The sequence below is a fragment of the Chiloscyllium plagiosum genome, unplaced genomic scaffold (assembly GCF_037043375.1).
Source record: "Chiloscyllium plagiosum isolate Xiang-an unplaced genomic scaffold, Cpla_swu_hap1 HiC_scaffold_3, whole genome shotgun sequence".
Taxonomy (NCBI): Eukaryota; Metazoa; Chordata; class Chondrichthyes; order Orectolobiformes; family Hemiscylliidae; genus Chiloscyllium; species Chiloscyllium plagiosum.
Window position 1 is genome coordinate 87195773 of NW_028270141.1, and position 20980 is coordinate 87216752.

Sequence of the window (20980 nt, forward strand, 5' to 3'; positions counted from 1 at the left end):
GACCAGATGGGCCAGTGGGCTGAGAAGTGGCAGATAGAGTTTAATTCAGACGAGAGAGGTGCTGCATTTTGGGAAATCAAATCTTAGCAGGACGTATACACTTAATGGTAGGGTCCTCAGAAGTGTTGCTGAACAAAGACCTTTGAGTGCAGGTTCAATATTTCTTGAAAGTGGAGTCGCAGGTAGATAGGATAGTGAAGATGTTTGGTATGCTTTCCTTTATTGGTCAGAGTACAGGAGTTGGGAGGTCATGTTGCAGCTGTACAGGCCATTGGTTAGGCCACTGTTGGAATATTGTGCGCAATTTGTCTCCTTCCTATCAGAAAGATGTTGTGAAACTTGAAAGGGTTCAACAAAGATTTACAAGGATGTTGCCAGGGTTAGAGGATTGGAGCTATATAGGAGAGGCTGAACAGGTTGGGGCTGTTTTCCCTGGAGCGTCAGAGGCTGAGGGGTGACCTTAGAGGCTTACAAAATTATGAGGGGCATGGATAGGATAAATTAGTCTTTTCCCTGGGGTCATGGAGTCCAGAACTAGAGGGCATAGGTTTAGGGTGAGAGGGGAAGATATAACAAAAACCTAAGGGGCAACTTTTTCAGAGGGTGGTACTTGTATGGAATGAGCTGCCAGAGAATGTGGTGGAGGCTGGTACAATTACAACATTTAAGAGGCATTTGAATGGGTATATGAATAGGAAGGGTTTGGAGGGATATGGGCCAGGTGCTGGCAGGTGGGACTAGATTGAGTTGGACCAAAGGGTCTGTTTCCATGCTGTACATCGACAACGATGAGCTAGACTTCAGATTGTTGCGCAAACCTATGGAATCAGGGCCGAATGGCCTGTATTATGCTGTAATGTTCTATCAGTTATAATGTAACTGAAGTCTAACTGGGTGGCAATACTTAAATTGACTAGTGTACTCAATTTTGATAATTTAACTGATTGAAAGTGGAACTACACCAAAATGCCAAAAGAAATATTAATATTTAATTATTCTTGATCTGAGTATTTTGGTTTATTTACCAAAAATCCTTGGAAGAGTCAGGTCAGTAATGCTTACCAATATACATAATACTGGTGGCTGTCATGTCACATAGTGCAGGGGGTAGGAAAATGAAAGAGTTGAATTTCTTTGCAGAAGCCATTTGGGGTTCTGGTTTTCTTCGATCATGGCATACAAGTATGTAGAATACAGCCAAACAGGAGACTTCTCCAAGAAACATTCCCACTGCCTGAAAGGAGACAAGAAATAATGGTGGTAAGTGAGAAAAGCTACTTCCCTGTCCTGCCCCTCACTCAGTTGAATTCCCTAGAGTTTCTTCCACTTCACAAAATCTCCTTCAGTTGGTATTTAGGCTCCAACTGCCTTACATTTAGGCAAATCTGAGGGCAGATGACAGAAGCAAAGTTATGATTCAGAATTTTTTTCCCCAGACCCCAAAGTAAAAAAGCTAAAATCTTGATTAAATGGAGGACAGAACAGCTGGGATATGGGAGTAGAGAGAATGTGGGGCAATGTCATGAAAAGGTCAGTCAGTAGGGTACAGGAAGCCACTGTTTCAGTGACGAAGGTCAAAGACAAGGGAAAAAACTGACAACAGATCAATACTTACTGCTGGAGGGATTGTTCTGCTTGCTTGACAAGCATGATTTTTTAAAAACACAAGCTGGACAAATTAGTTCTGATATTATTGCTAAGATTTAAGAGGATTTTTCAGTAATGCTGATAATGCCTACTCACCTGAAGGAAAGGATGATCAAACAGATGTTTTGGTGATCCATTGCAACCATTGGCACTAAATCCATCAGCCCACCTGGAGAAAGTCCAAAAAATTCAATTTTTCATTGCTTGATCAATTGTAGCAAGAGTGTGGCTTGTCTTACAAGTTAGAAAATAATGGAGACTCACTTAATCTTAACCTGTTTTGTACAAAAATGAAGGTTTAACAACTACCCTCAAGTGAAAAAGCAAGTCAAGACAAACAATACAACCCAATACTGGGAAACTTCCATTACCTTGCTGAAAAGTAGACAGGAGACAGACGAAGGGGAAAAATGGTCTCATCATTTAAAGGAAATGAAAAATCATGCTTTAGTTGATGATTTGACTGAGTATGGCTGCCTTGGCTTCAGGGATCCTAGGTGGAACTACCATGGTTGAAGAAATATTCTTTACTGTGTTGAGCATGTATACTTTCATTCGTAAACTGAATAAAGTCTTAAGACCACTTCAAATGCAAGTTCTAAGTGAAAAATTTCCAAAACAGCATTTCCAACAACAAATACCATAGTTCTCTGGTCAGCAGCAAGTATCCATGCTGCACTCACTGGTCATAAAGCAAGCTAGGCAGCTGACTTAACTGCATCATACTTCTCCATGAAAGTATCACTTGGTCAGCAGCTGAATTTAAAAAGCAATCGTTACTACAGTCTTGAAAGATGTAATGTTCAAATTTTGCTTATTCTGCTACAAGATTTTGCAACATGTCTGAATATTTCAAATGCATCAGCAAAAAAGTTTTCTTGGATTGAAAGTCTGTTCCACACAAGGTGATTGGAAACAATTATTCCAAGGCACTGCTCGGCAAACTGCTGAGTAGGCAGATGTAAATCTCTGGACTCATGGGACTGGGACAAGGCAAGTGGCAGAATAGCTGTGATTAGCCCTGCTGCCTTTCATCTCCAGGGATCAGAGTTCCATTCCCCCTCAAGTGGCTGAGGGGTTTGCACATTGTGGGTTTCCTTCAGGTGCTCTGGTTTCCTCAAAGCTGTGCAAATTAGGTGGATTGGTCATGCTAAATTACCTATCATTGCCAGGGATGGGTAGGCTAGGTGGATTAGTCTTGGGAAGTACAAGGATGGGTAGGTGGGTCTGGGGGACACACTGCAGGTCAGTGTGGACTAAGTGGGTCAAACAGCCTGCTTTCACAGAGGGGCTATTGCTCCCACACTATTCCACCCCCTCAAATCCTGATCAGCTGTTGCCATTTGAGGCTGACCCAGCACAAGAGCACACCTGATCAACAAAAAAACTCAATCCATTCATGACTGGAACCATCAAGTACCACTAGAGTCTTCACTTGAGGAGAAGTGTATTACATGCAAGTCAGCAGCTGGACACCACTTTCAGCCATCAAAAGCAGGTTGTTGAAAGAGGTCATGATCTATTAACCTGTGTCACTGGGTCCACTTGAGGCAGCGTGTCATAACTTGACCCAGACTGATGCACTGCACCACAACAGTCTGGATTAAAAAATGGGAAAGACATGCAGAAGGCAGCAAAACAGAAGTCCTAGAAAAGGACAAAAGGTGCAAGGAAAACAAGAAAACAACTAGAGAGCAAAGAGTGTTAAAACACTGGAAAGCAAGATTAGAAAGAAACCCAAGTATATCAAGAGTCAGATATGTACAGCATGGAAACAGACCCTTTGATCCAATTTGTCCATGCCAACCAGTTATCCTAACCTAATCTAGTTCCACTTGCCAGTACCTGGCCTATATCCCTCCAAACCCTTCCTATGCATATAGTGATCCAGATGACTCAATGCTATAATTGTACTAGCCTCCATCACTTCCATACACACACCATCCTCTGATAAAGTTGTCCCCCCAAGTCTTATCTTTCCCCTCACTTGTCTTTTTATCCTATCCATGGCCCTCATTTTATAAACCTCTGAAGGTGACCCCTCAGCCCCTGCTGCTCTAGGGAAAACAGCCCCAGCCTATTCTGGCTCTCCCTATAGCTCAAATCCAACTCTGGCAACATCCTTGCAAGTCTTTTCTGAACCCTTTCAAGTTTCACAACATCCTTCTGATAGGAAGAGACCAGAATGGCACAATGTTCCAAAAGTGGCCTAACCAATCCCAATTGGTTTGTACAACCCCAATTTGACCTCCTAATTCCTATACTCAATACTCTGACCAATGACGGAAAGCATACCAAACACCTTCACCATCCTATCTATCTGCAACTCCACTTAAGGAATTATGAACCTGCACTCCAAGGTCTCTGTTCAGACACTCCAGGACTTTACCATTAAGAGTACTGCTGATTTATTTTTCCAAAATGCAACTCAGCTTATTTAGATAAGCTATCTGCCACTCCATCCATTGGCCCAGTGATCAGGATTCCATTGTATTTAATTAACCTTCACTGGGAGACTGAGGTCTGCAGATGCTGGAGATCAGAGTTGGAGTGTTGCTGAAAGACAGGTCAAGCAGCATCCAAGGAGCAGGGAAAAACATTTTGGCCCCAGCAAATTTAACTATACCTCCTACATTCACATCAAAGTCATTTGTAATGACAAAAAGTAGCAGACCCAGTACTGATCCTTGTGGGACATCACTGGAGGAGGAGAATGATGGGGGGAAAAACGGGACAAAACAAAAGGAAGCCCTATTAGGTAACAAGGCAGCAAATAAAATCAATGAGAAGGAGAAGATGAACATTAGTGTTAAAATGAGTAGGTCACATCTATCTTTACTCATAACAATGCAAAGTACAGCATTCAAGAGAGTGACATTCCGATTGATTAGCAAGTGGCATTAGAGGCTTTGACAGATTTAGAGCTGGGGACTTGTCCATCTCTATCCAGTTATATCCCAGGGTGTTGTAAGACAAGGGAAGAAATGACAGAGGCCCTTACCCAATTTAAAAGTGGTCTCTGGCCACAGCCACAGGAAGTGCCAGAGGATTGGAGGACAGCTAATTGGTTTGACATCACAGGGTGGAACAGACTCACTGGTCTTGTGACCTGATCTAATAGTTGTATGGAAATTAACCTAAGAAAACATTGGAGAAAGTTAATCTCCATTTAGACAATATTTGATCAGGGATAGTCAGCAACACCTTTGTCAGAGAGAAGCCATGCCTAATAAGTCTGGTAGAATTTTAAGGTGGTGACCAAGTGTTTGGATGAGGATAGGGCATTTGAGGTAGTATTTGGATTTCAGCAAGGGCTTTATCAAGGTTTTATGCTGGTAACTGAAAAGTAAGAGCTCATGGGATCCAGGGTAACTTGGCAAGTTGAATCCAAAATGAGTTTAGTGATGAGACAGGGTGGTTGTGAAAGGTTATAGGTGACTGGAACCAGATACTTATTACCGTAAGGATCTTCACACTACATCAGGTGTGTTTGAAAAAGCCCAAACCCATTAGACTAGAACTGAGCCAGACCTTTAAAAGGAACTGCTGCTATTTCAAGTCAACATGAGTTAGAACTTATCTCCCAATGTAGAAACTGAAAACAATCTGTCCAACTCAGTTGAAAATTTAAAATTAACTGAATCTCAGACAGTTTACTGAAAAATGCCTTCTGGCATGAAGTCCAAAAGCCCTGTGTATCTTCACAGACCTCAGTGGGAGAGCATTTCAGGGATAGTAATCACAACTGACTTTTACTGTACTCATGAGGGGATACAAGCAGACAGTATGGAAAGTACTTAATGGGGGGGGGAAGAAGAATTTACAATGCTGAGGCAGGAACTGGGGTGCCTAAATTGGCAGATGTTCAGGGAAAGCCACAGCAGAAGTGAGGAGTTTAGGAAGCACTTGCTGATAGACAAACCTGTCCAGCACTGAAGCATGGAATGTTAGGTTGAAAGAACCTTGGGTGACAAGAGATGTGGAACATCTAGTAGAGAGGGAGGATGATTAAAGTGGAGGTGGCAAGGATCAGTCAGAGGTTGAGGGTTAGAAGGTAGCCAGACAGGAGACAGAACAGACTTAGGGGAGCTGGAAGGGGGCACTTAAAGCTTTAATGGGTAGGATTAGGGAAAACTCTCAAGGCATTCTACACTTGAGACAAGAGGATAGCCAGAGTGAGGGTAGGGCCAAATCAGGGATAGAGGATAGAGTGGTGTCTGGAGTTGGTAGGGGAGGTCTTTGAATAAGGAAGCAAAGTTGATTGGGGAGGAGGATGTGCTGAAAGTTTCAAAAACACAAGGCTAGATAAATCCTCCAGTCAGAATATACCATTGGTTGCTACAGGGAAGAAATTGCTGCACCTTTGAGGATCCTTGCATCCTTACTATCCACTGGAGTATTGCCAGATGATTGGAGGGTGGCAAATTAAAGGGAATAGCAATAATCCTGGAAGTTACAGACCAGTCTTAAGTCAGTAGTGGGCAAAGTTTGAGGATTCTGAGACAAGATTGATTACTTTGAAAAGCAAAGTTTGATTAGAGATGGTCAGTATGGTTTGAGGGACAGGTCATACCTTATTGAATTCTTTGAGGCTGTGACAAAACATGAAGCTAGAGCAGTGGATGTGGTATACATTATCAAATGCCTTGCTGAAATCAATGTTTCCCACAGTAGGCTCATTCAGAAATGAAGAGATATTGAATACAAGGAAATGTGGCTATCCAGATACAGAATTGGCTGTCCCATAGGTGACAGGGTGGTGGTGGATGGATGGTATATGGTGGAGTGGTGACCAGTGGTGTTCCACAGGGATCATTCTAGGACCTCTGCTCTGATTTTTATAAATGACAAAGTAGAAGGGTGGGTGAGTAAGTTTGCTGATGACAAAGGTTGGTGGAGTTGTGGATAGTGTGGAGGACTGTTATAGGTTGCAACAAGACATTGACAGGATGCAGTATGGGTTGATAACTGGCAGATGGAGCTCAACCTGGAAAAAGGGTGCAGTTAATCATTTTGAAAGGTTAAATTTGAATGCAGAAAATGGGGTTAAAGACAGGATTCTTCGTAGTGTGGAGGAACAGTTCATCAATCCCTCAAAAGTTGCCACCCAGGTTGATAAGGCTGTTAAGACATGTGTTGGCTTTCATTAGCAAGAGGATTGAATTTAAGAGCCACGAGGTTATGCTACAGCTCTATAGAGCCCAGTTTAGATCACACTTGGATTATTATGTTCAGTTCTGGTTGTCTCAGATGAGAAAGCTTTAGAGGGTGCAGCAGAGATTTACCAGGATGCTGCCTGGACTGTAGGGCATATCTTAGTGGAGGGAGCAAGGGCTTCTCATTGGAAGATGGAGGTGACTTCATAGAAGTGTGCAGATGAGAGGCTTAGAGTGGATAGCCAGAGACTTGAGGGGGCATACTTTTAAATTAACTGGAGGAAGGTTTAGCAGAGATGTCAGAAGCAGGTTCTTGACACAATGGTGGGTGCAGGGAATGCACTGCTGGCAGTGGTAGTAGAGTCTAACACATTAGGAAATTTAAGTGACTCCTGGATAGGCACAAGAAAGATAGTACAATTAAGGGTATTTAGGTTAGTCTGATTTAGAGTAGGATAAAGGGTTGGCACATGAGTGCTGAAGGGCCTGTACTGTACTGTTGAGATATTCCTGAAGAAATCCTTACATTTGTAATGAAAAATGAGAACACTAGGTTTGGCAGCATTTGTGATAAGATAAGCAGTTAACATTGAAACCAAGTGACTCTTGTTAGAGATTCCTCCTGATGAATTGGCCATTTGGTGTTGGAGAGAATTGGTGTCTGAAGTCATGTTTGGATGGCAAATCTCACCACTTGTCAGCTTCTAGAATTGGCTGCTCTAAGCTCATTTCATCTGAATGAATCAGGTCTTGACAAGAGGACAGATTCAACAGATCCAGATTTACTCTGGCATCATACTTTCACCCCTTTAGGGTTTTTGAACCCACTTCAGAGCCCTGCTTAAACTGAGCTGTTGGAAAGGAGTCTAAGGCACAAACCAAACAATTTCACCATATATCTGACACTTAATCAGTGGTCTTTCAATTCCATAAGCAGTCAAAGTTATTGTTTGATGGTGATCATTTTGGCAATATCCAACTGTTGCTAGGCTATGGTTATTCAGGAGTTACATATTTAATGGAAAGTTAGCATTTTGGCAGCAATCAAGAAAGTTTGAGATTCAATGAAATGTTCTATAGTCACTAAAGTTTGATAGTTGAGATTGGAATAGCTTTTACAGATAGTTGCACCATAACACCTGACAAAAGGCACCATTTGTCCTTTAAAGAAAGGTCTTGCAAAACTCACCCAAATGATAGACTAGGTGAGAACACCACCTTGGAGCCTGCTTACCAGAGCAACCAGCAGTTCTTCAATGGAGCTTTATTTCAAAATAGTTGGAGCATTAAGCCACTTCTATCATGACTGGATCTTTAGGACTGTTTTGCAAAAGGAATGGTATTATGGTAAACAAATATGGACCAGAACACATTTGATGTACAATGTAGCTGATTCAGCTACATTAGTCAGTTAAACAGCACAGAAACAAACCCTTTGGTACAACTCATCCAAAGGAGATGATCTAAACTGATCTAGTTCCATTTAAATTACCACACCTATCAAGTTTTACTTCTGCCTTGTCTTTGACTGAGGTGCAGTTCCTGGTTACTGTAAGTGTGAAGGTCAACATCAATCCAAACCATATTAGGTGGTCATTTACCTTCAATTCCAGACTTTTTGGAAGTCCATTAGAAATTTCCCCATTATCCATTACATGTAGAATCTTTAATAAAATTGTCCCTTCCACCCCCCAGTTCAAGTGTTGGGAACATTCACTCCAATTTGACTCACCCTCAGTGAGGCATAATATAGCTGATCAACAATTGCTGACTTGCACTGCTGTTCTCTAAATCAAGAGGAAATGAGTCATATTGTGGCTTTGAAATTCAAGGGCTTTTCCAGTGCAGAGAAGAAAATCCAACCACCAATTAGTCATTAGCTCCATGTCCAAACTCAAAGGACCAATCTTTATTTTAATGTTAAAACTGAAATACCAGTGCAAAAATGGAGCAAAATATTTTTGTTCCAGGAGGTTGAGAAAAATGATAAACTTTTCAGAACTTGCAAGTGGTTATTCCTATGGTGGAATTCCACAGGTTCCCTTTAGTGACACCTTTGGTAGGAGACTCAGCTTTCATCCCCCTCAATCTTGTGGCAGACTGAAAGGCAGCATACATCAGTCTGCACAATGATAAGCCTCGACCTTGTGCTTCTCTTAGATTAAGGAAGGAAACTGATTACCTCCATTAAGCCTCGACAGTACTGAAGCGATTTAACAATAGCATTGGTACAAATACAAGTTCCAGGTCAGCATTCTCTCATTAGATAGTTATCAGCTTTGATTCAAACACCTAAATATTAGAACACAGGTAAAACCCGCTAATTTAGGCCAAGCACAAAAGCTCACCTTGCACTAATTAGATTAGATTACATTAGTGTGGAAACAGGCCCTTCGGCCCAACAAGTCCACACTGACCCACCGAAGTGTAACCCACCCATACATTTACCCCTTACCTAAAGGTAGGCAATTTAGCATGGCCAATTCACCTGACCTGCACATCTTTGGACTGGAGGAAACTGGAACACCTGGAGGAAACCCACACTGACATGGGGAGAATGTGCAAACTCCACACAGTCAGTTGCCTGAGGCAGGAATTGAACCCAGGTCTCTGGCGCTGAGGCAGCAGTGCTAACCACTGTGCCACTGCGCTGCCCACAATCTTAAATTGAGTGGCAAAGAATTTTCTCAAATAATTTTATTCTTTAAAATAGTGATTTAAGCCCAAAAACTAAACTCCTTTCTCAAACCTCCCACTCTACAATACTAGTCCTATAAAAGCCCCAATAAGATGTACCAAAGGAAAAGATCACTTCAAGAATCTACACAGCTGGCTGATTGCAGAAGAGATGACTCAGTCTTCTGCTGCACAAATTTATGATCAGGTACCTTTGAGGGGTATTTGGTTAATCAGTTGACTTTTTGGTGCTCTGTTGTACTGCCCAAAACATCAGACTAGCTCCGAAATTGAATTTTTTAATGACATAAAACAATTAGTTTTTGGTCTCTTGGGGCATAATTTAAACAGGTTGGCTGAATTTGTACCATGGCAACACAGCTCCAGCTATTTGTTTAAAAACATAACACTTAGTTGTGAAAGTTGTTCAGCACACATTCAGTCCTTGCCAGCTTTCACAGTAGTGTACACACCCAGACCTTCATAATATGAAGTCACAAGACTATGTTCATACTGATATCTGCTATTTACATTCCTGGTAGGAAGGACTAACCAGAGAAAAGTCCTCTTGACACATGAAAATACATCTGTCACATGGTGTGGTACCACAATACAAGGGATTTCTACAAATCTGGCAACTCAAAGTTGGCCAACCCTGAAGCACAGAGCATGTCCTTGTTGTGATGGCCTATCTGGTGAGCTAATCTATCCATAGTCTATGGAGTTTTTATTCCTTTTTGGAGTGTCAACTTCACTGGCTGGGAATTTATGATCAGTCCCAAACTGACATTCAGGAAGTGACAAGGAGCTGCTTTTGAGAATTGCTACAAAGTTGAGAATATTTGTAGCTTGGGTGCTCATTGTGGTTCTGTTCACCGAGCTGGGAATTTGTGTTGCAGACGTTTCATCCCATCTAGGTGACAGTCTGTTTGGGAGCCTCCTGTGAAGCACTGTGATGTTTTCTCTGGCATTTATAGTGATTTGTACCTGCCACTTCTGGTTGTCAGTTCCAGCTGTCCGCTGCAGTGGCCGGTATATTGGGTCCAGGTCGATGTGCTTATTGATTGAATCTGTGGATGAATGTCATGCCTCTAGGAATTCCCTGACTGTTCTGTTTGGCTTGTCCGATAATAGTAGTGTTGTCCCAGTCGAATTCATGTTGCTTGTCATCTGAGTGTGTGGCTACTAAGGATAGCTGGTCATGTTTTGTGGCTAGTTGGTGTTCATGGATGCAGATTGTTAGCTGTCTTCCTGTTTGTCCTATGTAGTGTTGTGTGAAATGACATGACCAGCTATCCTTAGTAGCCACGCAGATGACAAGCAACAAGAGTTTGACTGGGACAACACTACTATTATAGGACAAGCCAAACAGAACAGCCAGGGAATGCCTAGAGGCATGGCACTCATCCACAGATTCAATCAATAAGCACATCGACCTGGACCCAATACACCAGCCACTGCAGCTGAAACTGACAACCCGAAGCGGTAGATACAAAAATCACTAAATGCTGGAGGAAACATCACAGAAGCGCTTCACAGGAGGTTCCCAAACACTGAGGATGTCACCTAGACAGGGGACAAAACATCTGCAACACAAATTCCAGCTCGGTGAACAGAACCACAACATTGCTGCTGCTTATTTGGTGTGGGTAGACGCATGATACTGTTGGAAGGGAATTCCAGGATTTAGATCCAACAATAGGAGTGGCAACTATCTCCAAGGCAGATTAGAGAGCATTTGAAGGGGGAAATTGCAAGTGATATATCCTAGTCCTTCTAGAAGGAAACTTTGGATTTGAAAGGTATTAAATTGGTAACTTTCCATAGTGCATTTTGTAGATGGCACACTGCTGCTACTGTAAGTGGTGAAACAAATGAATACTTGTGCTTTGTCCTAGATATATTGTTAGAGCTGTACTCTTCCACAGAAGTGAAAAGTATTCCATCATCCTTTTGACTTGTGCCTTTTAAGTGATGGGGAGGGTCTGGGGAAAAGCAGGAGTTATTCACAGCCAACTCCTAGCCTCAGATCTGCACCTGAAGAGGCATGATGGAGATGCTGGTATCGGACTGGGGGTGTACAAAGTTAAAAATCACAACACTAGGCTATAGTCCAACAGGTTTATTTGGAAGCACTAGCTTCCAGAGCACTGTCTTCACAACCACTGATGAAGGAGCAATGCTCCAAAAGCTAGTGCTTCCAAATAAACCTGTTGGATTACTGCCTAGTGTTGACAGTTTTAACCCTGAATATGCAGTATTTTGACAAGAGTCCAGTTTTCAGTCATAACTCCCAGAACATTAGTGATATGGCATACTGTGATAGTGATGCCACTGAATGTCAGTGGCCAATGGTTAGTGCCTCTAGCTGGAGGGGGCTGAGGCTTGAGATATGAATTTTATCCAAATGCAGATACTCTCTACATCTTTCTATGTTTGCACATAGACCATTCATGTCAGTAGACATGACTAGTGTTGACTGTAGTGTGCATCTCTACTCAACCGTATTGGGGGGGGGGGGGGGGAAGGGGTCATGAAGCAACTGAAGGCATGAGGACACTACATAAACACTCTTGCAGAGATTTCCTGGAGCTGAAATGACTAACCAACAAGCAAGCCCTATTTTTTTGTATTAGGTATGTCTCCAACCAAAATTTGAATCATGAAGCAAAGACCTGGCCCTAACTGAAAAGATTGTAGGTCAGCTTGCTGGATGGAGCACCAGGCATATCAAAGGTGAGGTCAAAGCTGCATAGAGGTCATGCATGTTATAGAAAGCAAAGCAATACCACAGTCAATGGATCAGGTCAAAGCTTGTGTTGCTATACTACATTTAGAAGTAGAGAGCAGATGCCAATTAAACCATGGAGTTGGTGATAGCCTAGTGGCATCACCACTGGACTGTCAACCCAGTGAGTCTGAGAACCTGGGTTTGAATCCCACCACAACAGGTGGAGAACTTTTAATTCTAGTTTTTTGTATTGAATTCAGAGTCTAATGACATTGAATCCATCAATTGTCAGAAAAACTTATCAGGTTTACTTTGGGAAGGAAACTACCATTCTTGGCTGGTCTGGCCTAAGAGTATCTCTAGACCCATAGTGTGGTTGACTCAACTATCCTTTGGGGAATTAGGGATGGGCAATAAATACTGCCCTCATGAAGGCATTAAAGAGGAAACTCCATTGGCATTGCCATCCTCAACACCAAGTTCAACCACCTTCAGCCTGGTGTTTTAAAAAATTCTCAAGGTCAAGGACCAGGCTCGCAGGAAAGTAGTCTGACACAGAACAAACAGCCAAGAGGCGAGTCTGCTAGAATATAAGTGTTTTATTCCCCGCAGCGTCGCCACAACCAGGTCTTGTACTTACAACGGGTCTGCTTTATACTCACTACGTGTTACCGGAACTGGGAGCCGTCAGTTCTCGTAGAGCGGTTGCCAACAACCCACGCTCGGCGGTTAAACGCAACCCCGGAGCAGACTCTACCAAACTGGAGACTTTTCCAGCTGATATACTCTGAGATCTAAACATTCATGTGAACAGCAGAGCAAGGCTGAAAAACACATTCCATTCTGGTCACATACAGATAAGAAGATTCACACGGGAAGGTGTGTAATAAGATTCACACGGGACTAAGCGACACCTTCCATTTTCGGTTAGATTCACACATGTATTGGGACACAATTTTAACCCTTTCACCACATTCCACTGCTTGGCCCAATACATGTGTTACATTATGCCCATATGTATTCTTTCTAACAAGCGCCTACGTACACGCCAAATATACAAGCAAGTCAGGACATTACAGCATGTTAAAATCACCAGGACCGCTACCAGGATCGACAAGGGTGGGAACAGGAATGTCCCCGCAGTGGAGGACATACCACTCAATATGTTCCACCAATGATGAGCTGACTCCACGTCCACTACACGGGCAGCATGTACTACCTCCTGTCCATGTATAAAGGTAGACACCGTAACCTTGGTGACATTGGTTTGATGCTTTCGTAATATCTGCTTAAGCTCCTCGGATCGGTCCAATGCTCGCTTAAACCGATCCAGGGAAATGTTCCAAGGATTCATCAGCACTTTCCACTGCACCTTGGTAAAGTGGCGAGCACTGCTATAAGTGGTCAACAGATAGGTCTGATTCTGCCAGTGCCACTGATAGACATTTGAGAGGCATCCCGAGAACGGTGCTGAGGGAAGCATAGGATGTGGATTATTGGTAGCCACACAGAGCGTGTGTGGCCCAATCTGCCACATCATGTCCCTTGGAGTTTCAACAGTCCATTCGCACAGGGCCGTTCCCTTAGTCAAGCAAGGGTCCCGATACCTGTCCATCAGTAGGCAAGTTTTCCCCTGATCAGTCTGTTCACAAGCGGACAGATCATAGGTAATATTGGTATCTGGGCTAAACCACTGTCCCCTTGTCTTCAGAAAATAATATCCAGAAGATGTAATCACTGGTAATACATAATATCGACAGACCGTAACAGTGTGGGTTACATTCATGGTAACAAAGTATCCGTTACACATAGTTGCGTTACACCATGTTCGTTCTGGATGGGTTATCATCCACAATTTCTCAGATACATTCCATATTCCCCTCCACGCTTGTACATTGGGGGATGTTACCACACGCAAAAAGCGTTCTGTATTTGAGCATGCAACATTTGAATATGACAGGCAGTCCAATTTAACTGAGCCGTAATGTTCTCAAACAGTTTCTGAGTGGCACCCCAGACATCCAGTTCCCATTGCAGAGATCGTATCATTATTTCAGCTGTCTCTCCTTGAGTCATCATTACGGATGGCATCCACCTTCCAATAGTATTTAGTCCTTGTGAGGTGGCCTGTCCCGTGTTAGATAGTTTAGTACGGGTTACCTCAGAGTCAATGGCATTCGAGATACCCATAACAGTTCCTGCGCCTCCCAGCGGGGTGTCGTACCACGCTCGTCGCCGCCTCTTGGTATGACACTCTGGTATGAGGGGCAACTGTACCCGCCAATGAACATCAGTGTGCAGTACCGCCCGGGCCATCTGTTGACAAGTTGACATAATAGGGGCCAACTGTGTTCGATGCGACCGCACGCCCCCCGTGGCACCCCTCTTCGGTGCTGGCCCGCCCCGCGTGGGGTTTAATAACGCCTCAGACGGGGCGTTCATCGAGGGCAGTACCATTATTAACCACATGAATCGATGACGATTCCGAATATCGGTGGCATTGCGCAGCCACAGATCTTCCCCCCCAAGCTGTGACGCTCCAATGAGTCCCCGTTGTCCCGCATGTCTGGGTGCGTCAGTCCCACAAACACGTCTTGACTTGGGCATTTACCACCAGGGTGCAATTAGGCGGTATGAACGATATGTCATATTTTTCCCCATCCCGGTGCATGTAGCACTGTGCACACGTGTACAATTGACAGTCGCTGGTGAGAGTCAGAACGCACTGCTGACCGGCTTCACATGTAAAATTGTCCTGCGTCCGTCGCTGGCTACTGGCCTCCCACCGCACCTCATGGCGGGCGACCGGTACCAGCGTCCAGGCCGTGATACCGATGCCCTGGAGTGGCCATCCGATCGCGAACATCGCCAATAGGAGTCGCAATCCCCATGACCACCCCATGTTCAAGGCGGAGGGCCAGCCTGCGGGTGCATAGCAATTACATTATTTAGGTCTCACGTAAGTAGCACTGGTTCGCCGGGACGTTTGCCCAGGTCGGGTCCCCGGGGTACATAATGGTGACCAGACTGTCCTTCCCCTGTGCTATGATTTCGGCCGGCCTGGGGGGGCCGGTCGTCTGGCGCACCCATACCTTGGCCCCCTTAGTGTCAGTAGACCCAAATCCCCCCGTCCCACGCTCAGTAACTGTAACGGGAGCTCCCGTCTCTTCCACCGTTGTAAGGTTACATGGCTTAATGACCAATTGCGCTATTCTGTCCCCCTTCTGTATCACGTAAGGTTCAGCAGTGATGTTGACCAGGACCACCCCCAACTCCCCTTGGTAGTCCGCGTCAATTATGCCTGCCATCACATCAATCCCCTTTAGTGACAGTCCCGACCGCGGGAGGATATGCCCACAGGTTCCAGGGGGACAAATCAATCCTAATCCGGTCTTAATCACCGTAGGTTTCTGTTGGATCAAAGTCTGGGCAGTTAGTGCTCGTAGGTCCAGTCCAGCCGAAGCCGGCGTGGCCCTTACGGGAATATCAGCTTCCTCAGCGAATTTCCACATTTTAATAGGCTGAGTCTTTGGGGTATCACATACTCGTATCATCCTATTCAAGGGTGTTACCCCATTTCCTAATGGGCGGTTATTAATTTGTTTCACCACCCGAATTAGTTGCTTCTTCCAACCTGTTAAGTCATTGCAACCTCCTGCTTTTCGTAGTGAGGACTTCAGAAGCCCATTCATTCGTTCTATAAGTCCCGCAGCTTGTGGGTGATAGGGTACATGATAAACCCATTCCACGTGGTTATTGTGACACCACTGCTTTACCACCCTTCCTGTGAAATGGGAGCCATTGTCACTCTGGACCTGTATGGGCAATCCATAAAATTGTTCAATCAAATCTAAACATCGCAAGGTAGCCTGTTGATTGTTGTGACGACAGGGATGGGCTACCAAAACCCCAGACATAGTGTCCACAGCTGTACATATGTGGTTACATCCTTGTGAGGAGGGTAAGGGACCCACAAAGTCCATTTGCCAGCTCTGTCCCGGACCATCCCCCCAATGGATATGTCCCATCATGTGTTGGGGCACTCCCTGCCGCTGATGTTGACACGGCTCACACTGGTTTACTGCAGTCTTAACATCATCTACCATAAGATCTATTCCTCGGTCTCGAGCCCATTGCAAGGTTCCTTGCACTCCCCAGTGCCCAGCCTTAAGGTGTGCCCATCTAGCTAGGTCCACTGAGGTGCCCCTTTGCACAATCATGGTTCGGATGATACCATCCACATATCGGTTATGTAGAGCTTCCACATCATTTCGAGATGTATGGGCATCTACGTGGGTGATGTATATGACCAGGTATGGAGCTTTCTCCCATATATCTTCCCATAACTGTTTACCCCATACTTCCCTATTCTGGATCATCCACTGATTGGCCTGCCAAGTTGGCATCCATTGTGTCATGCCGTTAACCACTGACCACGAGTCAGAACAAACAAACTCCCATGACCCCTGCTTGCATGACTACCATATGCACTGCTTTTAATTCTGCCCACTGACTACTTTTTCCCTCCCCTAATTCTTCTAGGGTAGTGCCTTGTTTTGGGTTAAAGGCGGCAGCTTTCCATCTACGCTGTCCTGCTTTCCATTGGGCTGACCCATCTACGAACCAAGCCGTGGCTTGTTCATCCGGGGTCAGTTCATCATACCGTTTTCCCATCTTAACGGGTGATTCCTTGTATTCAATCACCTCAAACCGTTTTTCCCCTTCCTCAGGGGCCTCCGCCACTTGCTCATGTAGGACTGACACTCCTTTCTGTCCAGTCCGCACTCTCTCCGACACATACCATTTCCATTTAATGATGCTGCTCTCTTGGGCAGTTCCTATTCGGTGGGTAGTGGGGTCACTAAGTACCCACGGAAGAATAGGGATAGCTGTTCTCATGATCACTTCATGTCCAATGGTCAGGGCTTCGGTTTCCACCAAGCCCCAGTAGCATGCTAATAACTGTTTCTCAAAGGGGGTATACCGTTCCCCTGCCGGGGGTAATTTTCAGGACCAAAATCCCAATGGCTTACGGGTTCTTCCCTGTTTTTGCCATAAGCTCCAATTGGCATAATCCCCCTGTGCTGAGACTTGCAGTTCTACAGGTCCTGACTGTATCTTTCCCAAGGATACAGCTTGCTGTATCGCTTGCTTGGCCATTTCAAATGCAGTTTGATGGACCTCCGTCCATTCGAACGCTGCCTTTTTCCTCGTAACTCGATACAAAGGTTTTAAAATTTGTCCTAAATGGGGAATATGCTGTCTCCAGAATCCGAATAACTCAATAAATTGCTGCACGTCCTTCTGGGTGTGAGGGACGGCAAAGACCTGAATCTTATTTTTAGCTTTCGCAGTGATTTCCCTTTCCCCCTTGTTCCACACGATTCCTAAGAATTTTACCGTTTGTGAGGGACCCTGGATTTTGGCTGGGTTGATCTCCCACCCATATCCTCGCATATGTTGAACCAGTTGGTCCAGCAATTCCTGAACCTGCTTCTGACTTGTCCCCTGTATCATCATATCGTCAATATAGTGAGAGATCATCACTTCGTCAGGCACTTTAAAGGCAGCCAAGTGTTCTGCAACTATCCGGTGGCAGATAGTAGGGCTATGCAGATATCCTTGGGGCAATCGCGTGAACGTGAATTGTCTACCCTCCCAAGTGAATGCGAACTGTTCCTGCCTATCTTCGGGAATAGGAATTGTGAAGAAGGCATTAGCCAAATCAATTACTCCATACCACACCCCTGGATGATGTTGGATTCGTCCTATAATAGTGACGGCATCCGGGACCGCTGCCGTCAAGGCCGGAGTGTGACGGTTTAGTTGCCGATAATCTACCGTCATCCGCCATGACCCATCGGCTTTATGTACGGGCCATAAGGGGTTATTCCACGCCGTGGTGCATGTCCTAAGCACTCCCGCTTCCAAATAATCCTTAATTGTGGCGGATATTTCTTTATGTCCGCCGGGAATCCTATACTGTCTAAGACTTATTACGCGATCGGCGATCGGGATGGGGAAGGGGTCCATTTTAACCTTTCCCACTAACAGTCCTACAGCGCAAAGCCATTTTCGTGATTCCAAATTCAAACTTCCCTTGTTGGAGGTGAAGTGTTAAACCGGCCAGAATGTCCATTCCCAGGATCCATTCTCTAACTGGTGTAATGATAATTGAATAAGTTTTAATGGGCATTGTACCTATCTTTAGGGGCAATTGTACTGTTTTTCCTTCAATCAGATTACCTCCCAGCCCAACCAGCGTGACTGGGGTTCCTTTAAACTTATGGGGCGTCCCATAGATTAAGGTGGCCTCCGCCCCTGTGTCCACTAGAGCCATAACGGTTTGGACGGATTTGCGCCAATAGATAGTCAATGATACATTAGGTCGAATGTCGTCTGCTGACCATTGGCTCGTTCGTGGGCAAACCCTTGGGGCTTGGCCCGATTCCTATTGTTCCTCCCATTCATCTTCCCCAGACAGCACTGGGTAAAGACGTTTGCCTTGCCCTTCTTTGTTCTTGCCTTTCTTACTAGGTTTCCAGCCACGCCTATCCACTTTATAACACTCTCAGAGGGGAGGCCGTACCTCCTCCTCGTCCTCCGAGGATTCCCACCGCTGGGAAGTGGAAGTTCTACCCCTTCGAGGCTCATTAACAACCGGACCCCGTGTCTGACATTTTTGTGTTAGTAATTCCACTAGGTCTTCCATAGTGGGTCGGGACTCCGTCTCTACCCGGGACACCTTCAGTCCCTTTTGTCTGCATAAGTCTTTTAATTCCGGTGTAGGTAGGCCATCAATCTCCGATGCTGGGACCTGCGCCCGTATCAAAGCTTGCCACAAAGCACGCCGTGAGGGGCCTTGGTTACTTCCTTGATTAGGGTTTACTTTTCCCCCTGCCTGAGCCTCAGGGCGACGCCCCTCCGTGCCCCCCTGAGAAGCACGGGTTGTGGGTCCCCAATCCCCCAAACCACCCATCTCCCTCATCATACTACGGGCATCTCTTAGGGTTTCTCCCCGTCCACTCAACATTATGGTTAATAACAGTGGTTTATAATGGGGGGGGGGGGGGGGCAGTCTTCACTAGGTGGTCTCTAGTCTGTCTACTAACATTTGTGTTATCTACCTCGTCCAGCACTCCCAGCAACAGGGCATCCCGCACACACAAACGGGTTAGCCTCTGAACCCCTTCCTTAATTGTTGTCCAAGTTCCTTCCAAGGGGGGCCAATCGGACGGGAAGGGATACTGTTCGGCCACTGCCCTGGCATACATCCCAAATAAGGTCCCCATACTGCGATCTATTACCATATCCTTGGCTTGTCTGCGGTACCCCAGGTCTATGGCAGCATCCTTTGCTAATCCACCAAACTTGGGAGCATCCTGATAGTCTACCTGCACTTGTTGCCCCCCTTCCTCGAGGAGCCGAATTAGCCATAGCTCTAACGGCTCCCCAGGATTACGTCGGGTTTTCTGGGTGATAAACAGCACCTCATCGGTAGTGAAGTCTTCCGTTAATTCAGAGAATTCTGCAGGAGGCTGAGCCCGCGGTAATTCATGCATAATTGCCTCCCCTTGTTCATTCCGTATAGGGTTTCCTTCCTCATCTAACATTACCTCCCGTTGCACTGGGAGACGTCTCTGAACCTGCTTTCTCCTAACCACTGGTTTAGCTTGGAGTACGGGTGGGTCCTCTTCGTACTGATCATCTGAATCTCCCCAAATGTTCCCATCCCAATGATCGATATCCCACCGATCCCCGTTATTTAACTGGGCTACAAACGCCCGTACTTGTACTGGGTCCGGGGTTCGAGGGACCTTCCTTTTCTCTTTCCGTTTCTTAGCAGACAGATACATAATAGTTCGTCCTGCTAGTTCAGTTAATGCTGTCAATTCAGCTTTTAACTTCATAATTTCCTGCCTCAACATAGAGGCATCTCCCGAACTGAGTCCCTGCTCATGTTTCAGGAGGGCTAATTCTGCTTCAGCTTTTTGGCGCTTGTCTGACTGTTGTCTACAAGCCGCCGCACAGGCCCACATCCTCCGCTGTACCCCAGGCAAGGGGTTCTTCGGCAGGACTGGGATCCTCTCAAGGGTGGACAGCAGCGACCCTGGGGTTCCTACGCCCTCGGCCTCCCAGTTCTCCGGTCGCCCCCCACCATTTCTCAAACAAACTGCCACGCCATGCCACGGTCCATGCCATCCCGGGACAGTCGGGACCTCCACAGTTTGTTCCTCTGGTTTCTTAGCCTTTTTCCAAAACATTGTTCTGTATCAAAATCTTTCCTCAATTGCGATTGATCCTGCCGACTACGCCAAAATGTTTTAAAAAATTCTCAAGGTCAAGGACCAGGCTCGCAGGAAAGTAGTCTGACACAGAACAAACAGCCAAGAGGCGAGTCTGCTAGAATATAAGTGTTTTATTCCCCGCAGCGTTGCCACAACCAGGTCTCGTACTTACAACGGGTCTGCTTTATACTCACACTACGTGTTACCGGAACTGGGAGCCGTCAGTTCTCGTAGAGCGGTTGCCAACAACCCACGCTCGGCGGTTAAACGCAACCCCGGAGCAGACTCTACCGAACTGGAGACTTTTCCAGCTGATATACTCTTTGAGATCTAAACATTCATGTGAACAGCAGAGCAAGGCTGAAAAACACATTCCATTCTGGTCACATACAGATAAGAAGATTCACACGGGACTAAGCAACACCTTCCATTTTCGGTTAGATTCACACATGTATTGGGACACAATTTTAAACCTTTCACCA

At 45.3% G+C, this 20980-nt stretch overlaps 1 protein-coding gene across 1 annotated transcript in view; it reads right to left on the reverse strand.

The window, feature by feature from the left end:
- The window catches only part of slc35f6 (solute carrier family 35 member F6), a 43236-nt gene that overhangs the window by 15890 nt on the left and 6366 nt on the right, over positions 1-20980 (reverse strand). The window contains exons 2-3 of the mRNA XM_043685142.2: positions 1744-1816; positions 1063-1234 (exon numbers count right to left, since the gene is read on the reverse strand). Coding sequence (XP_043541077.1) covers positions 1063-1234; positions 1744-1816 — 245 coding nt within the window. The remainder of the gene's footprint in view (positions 1-1062; positions 1235-1743; positions 1817-20980) is intronic.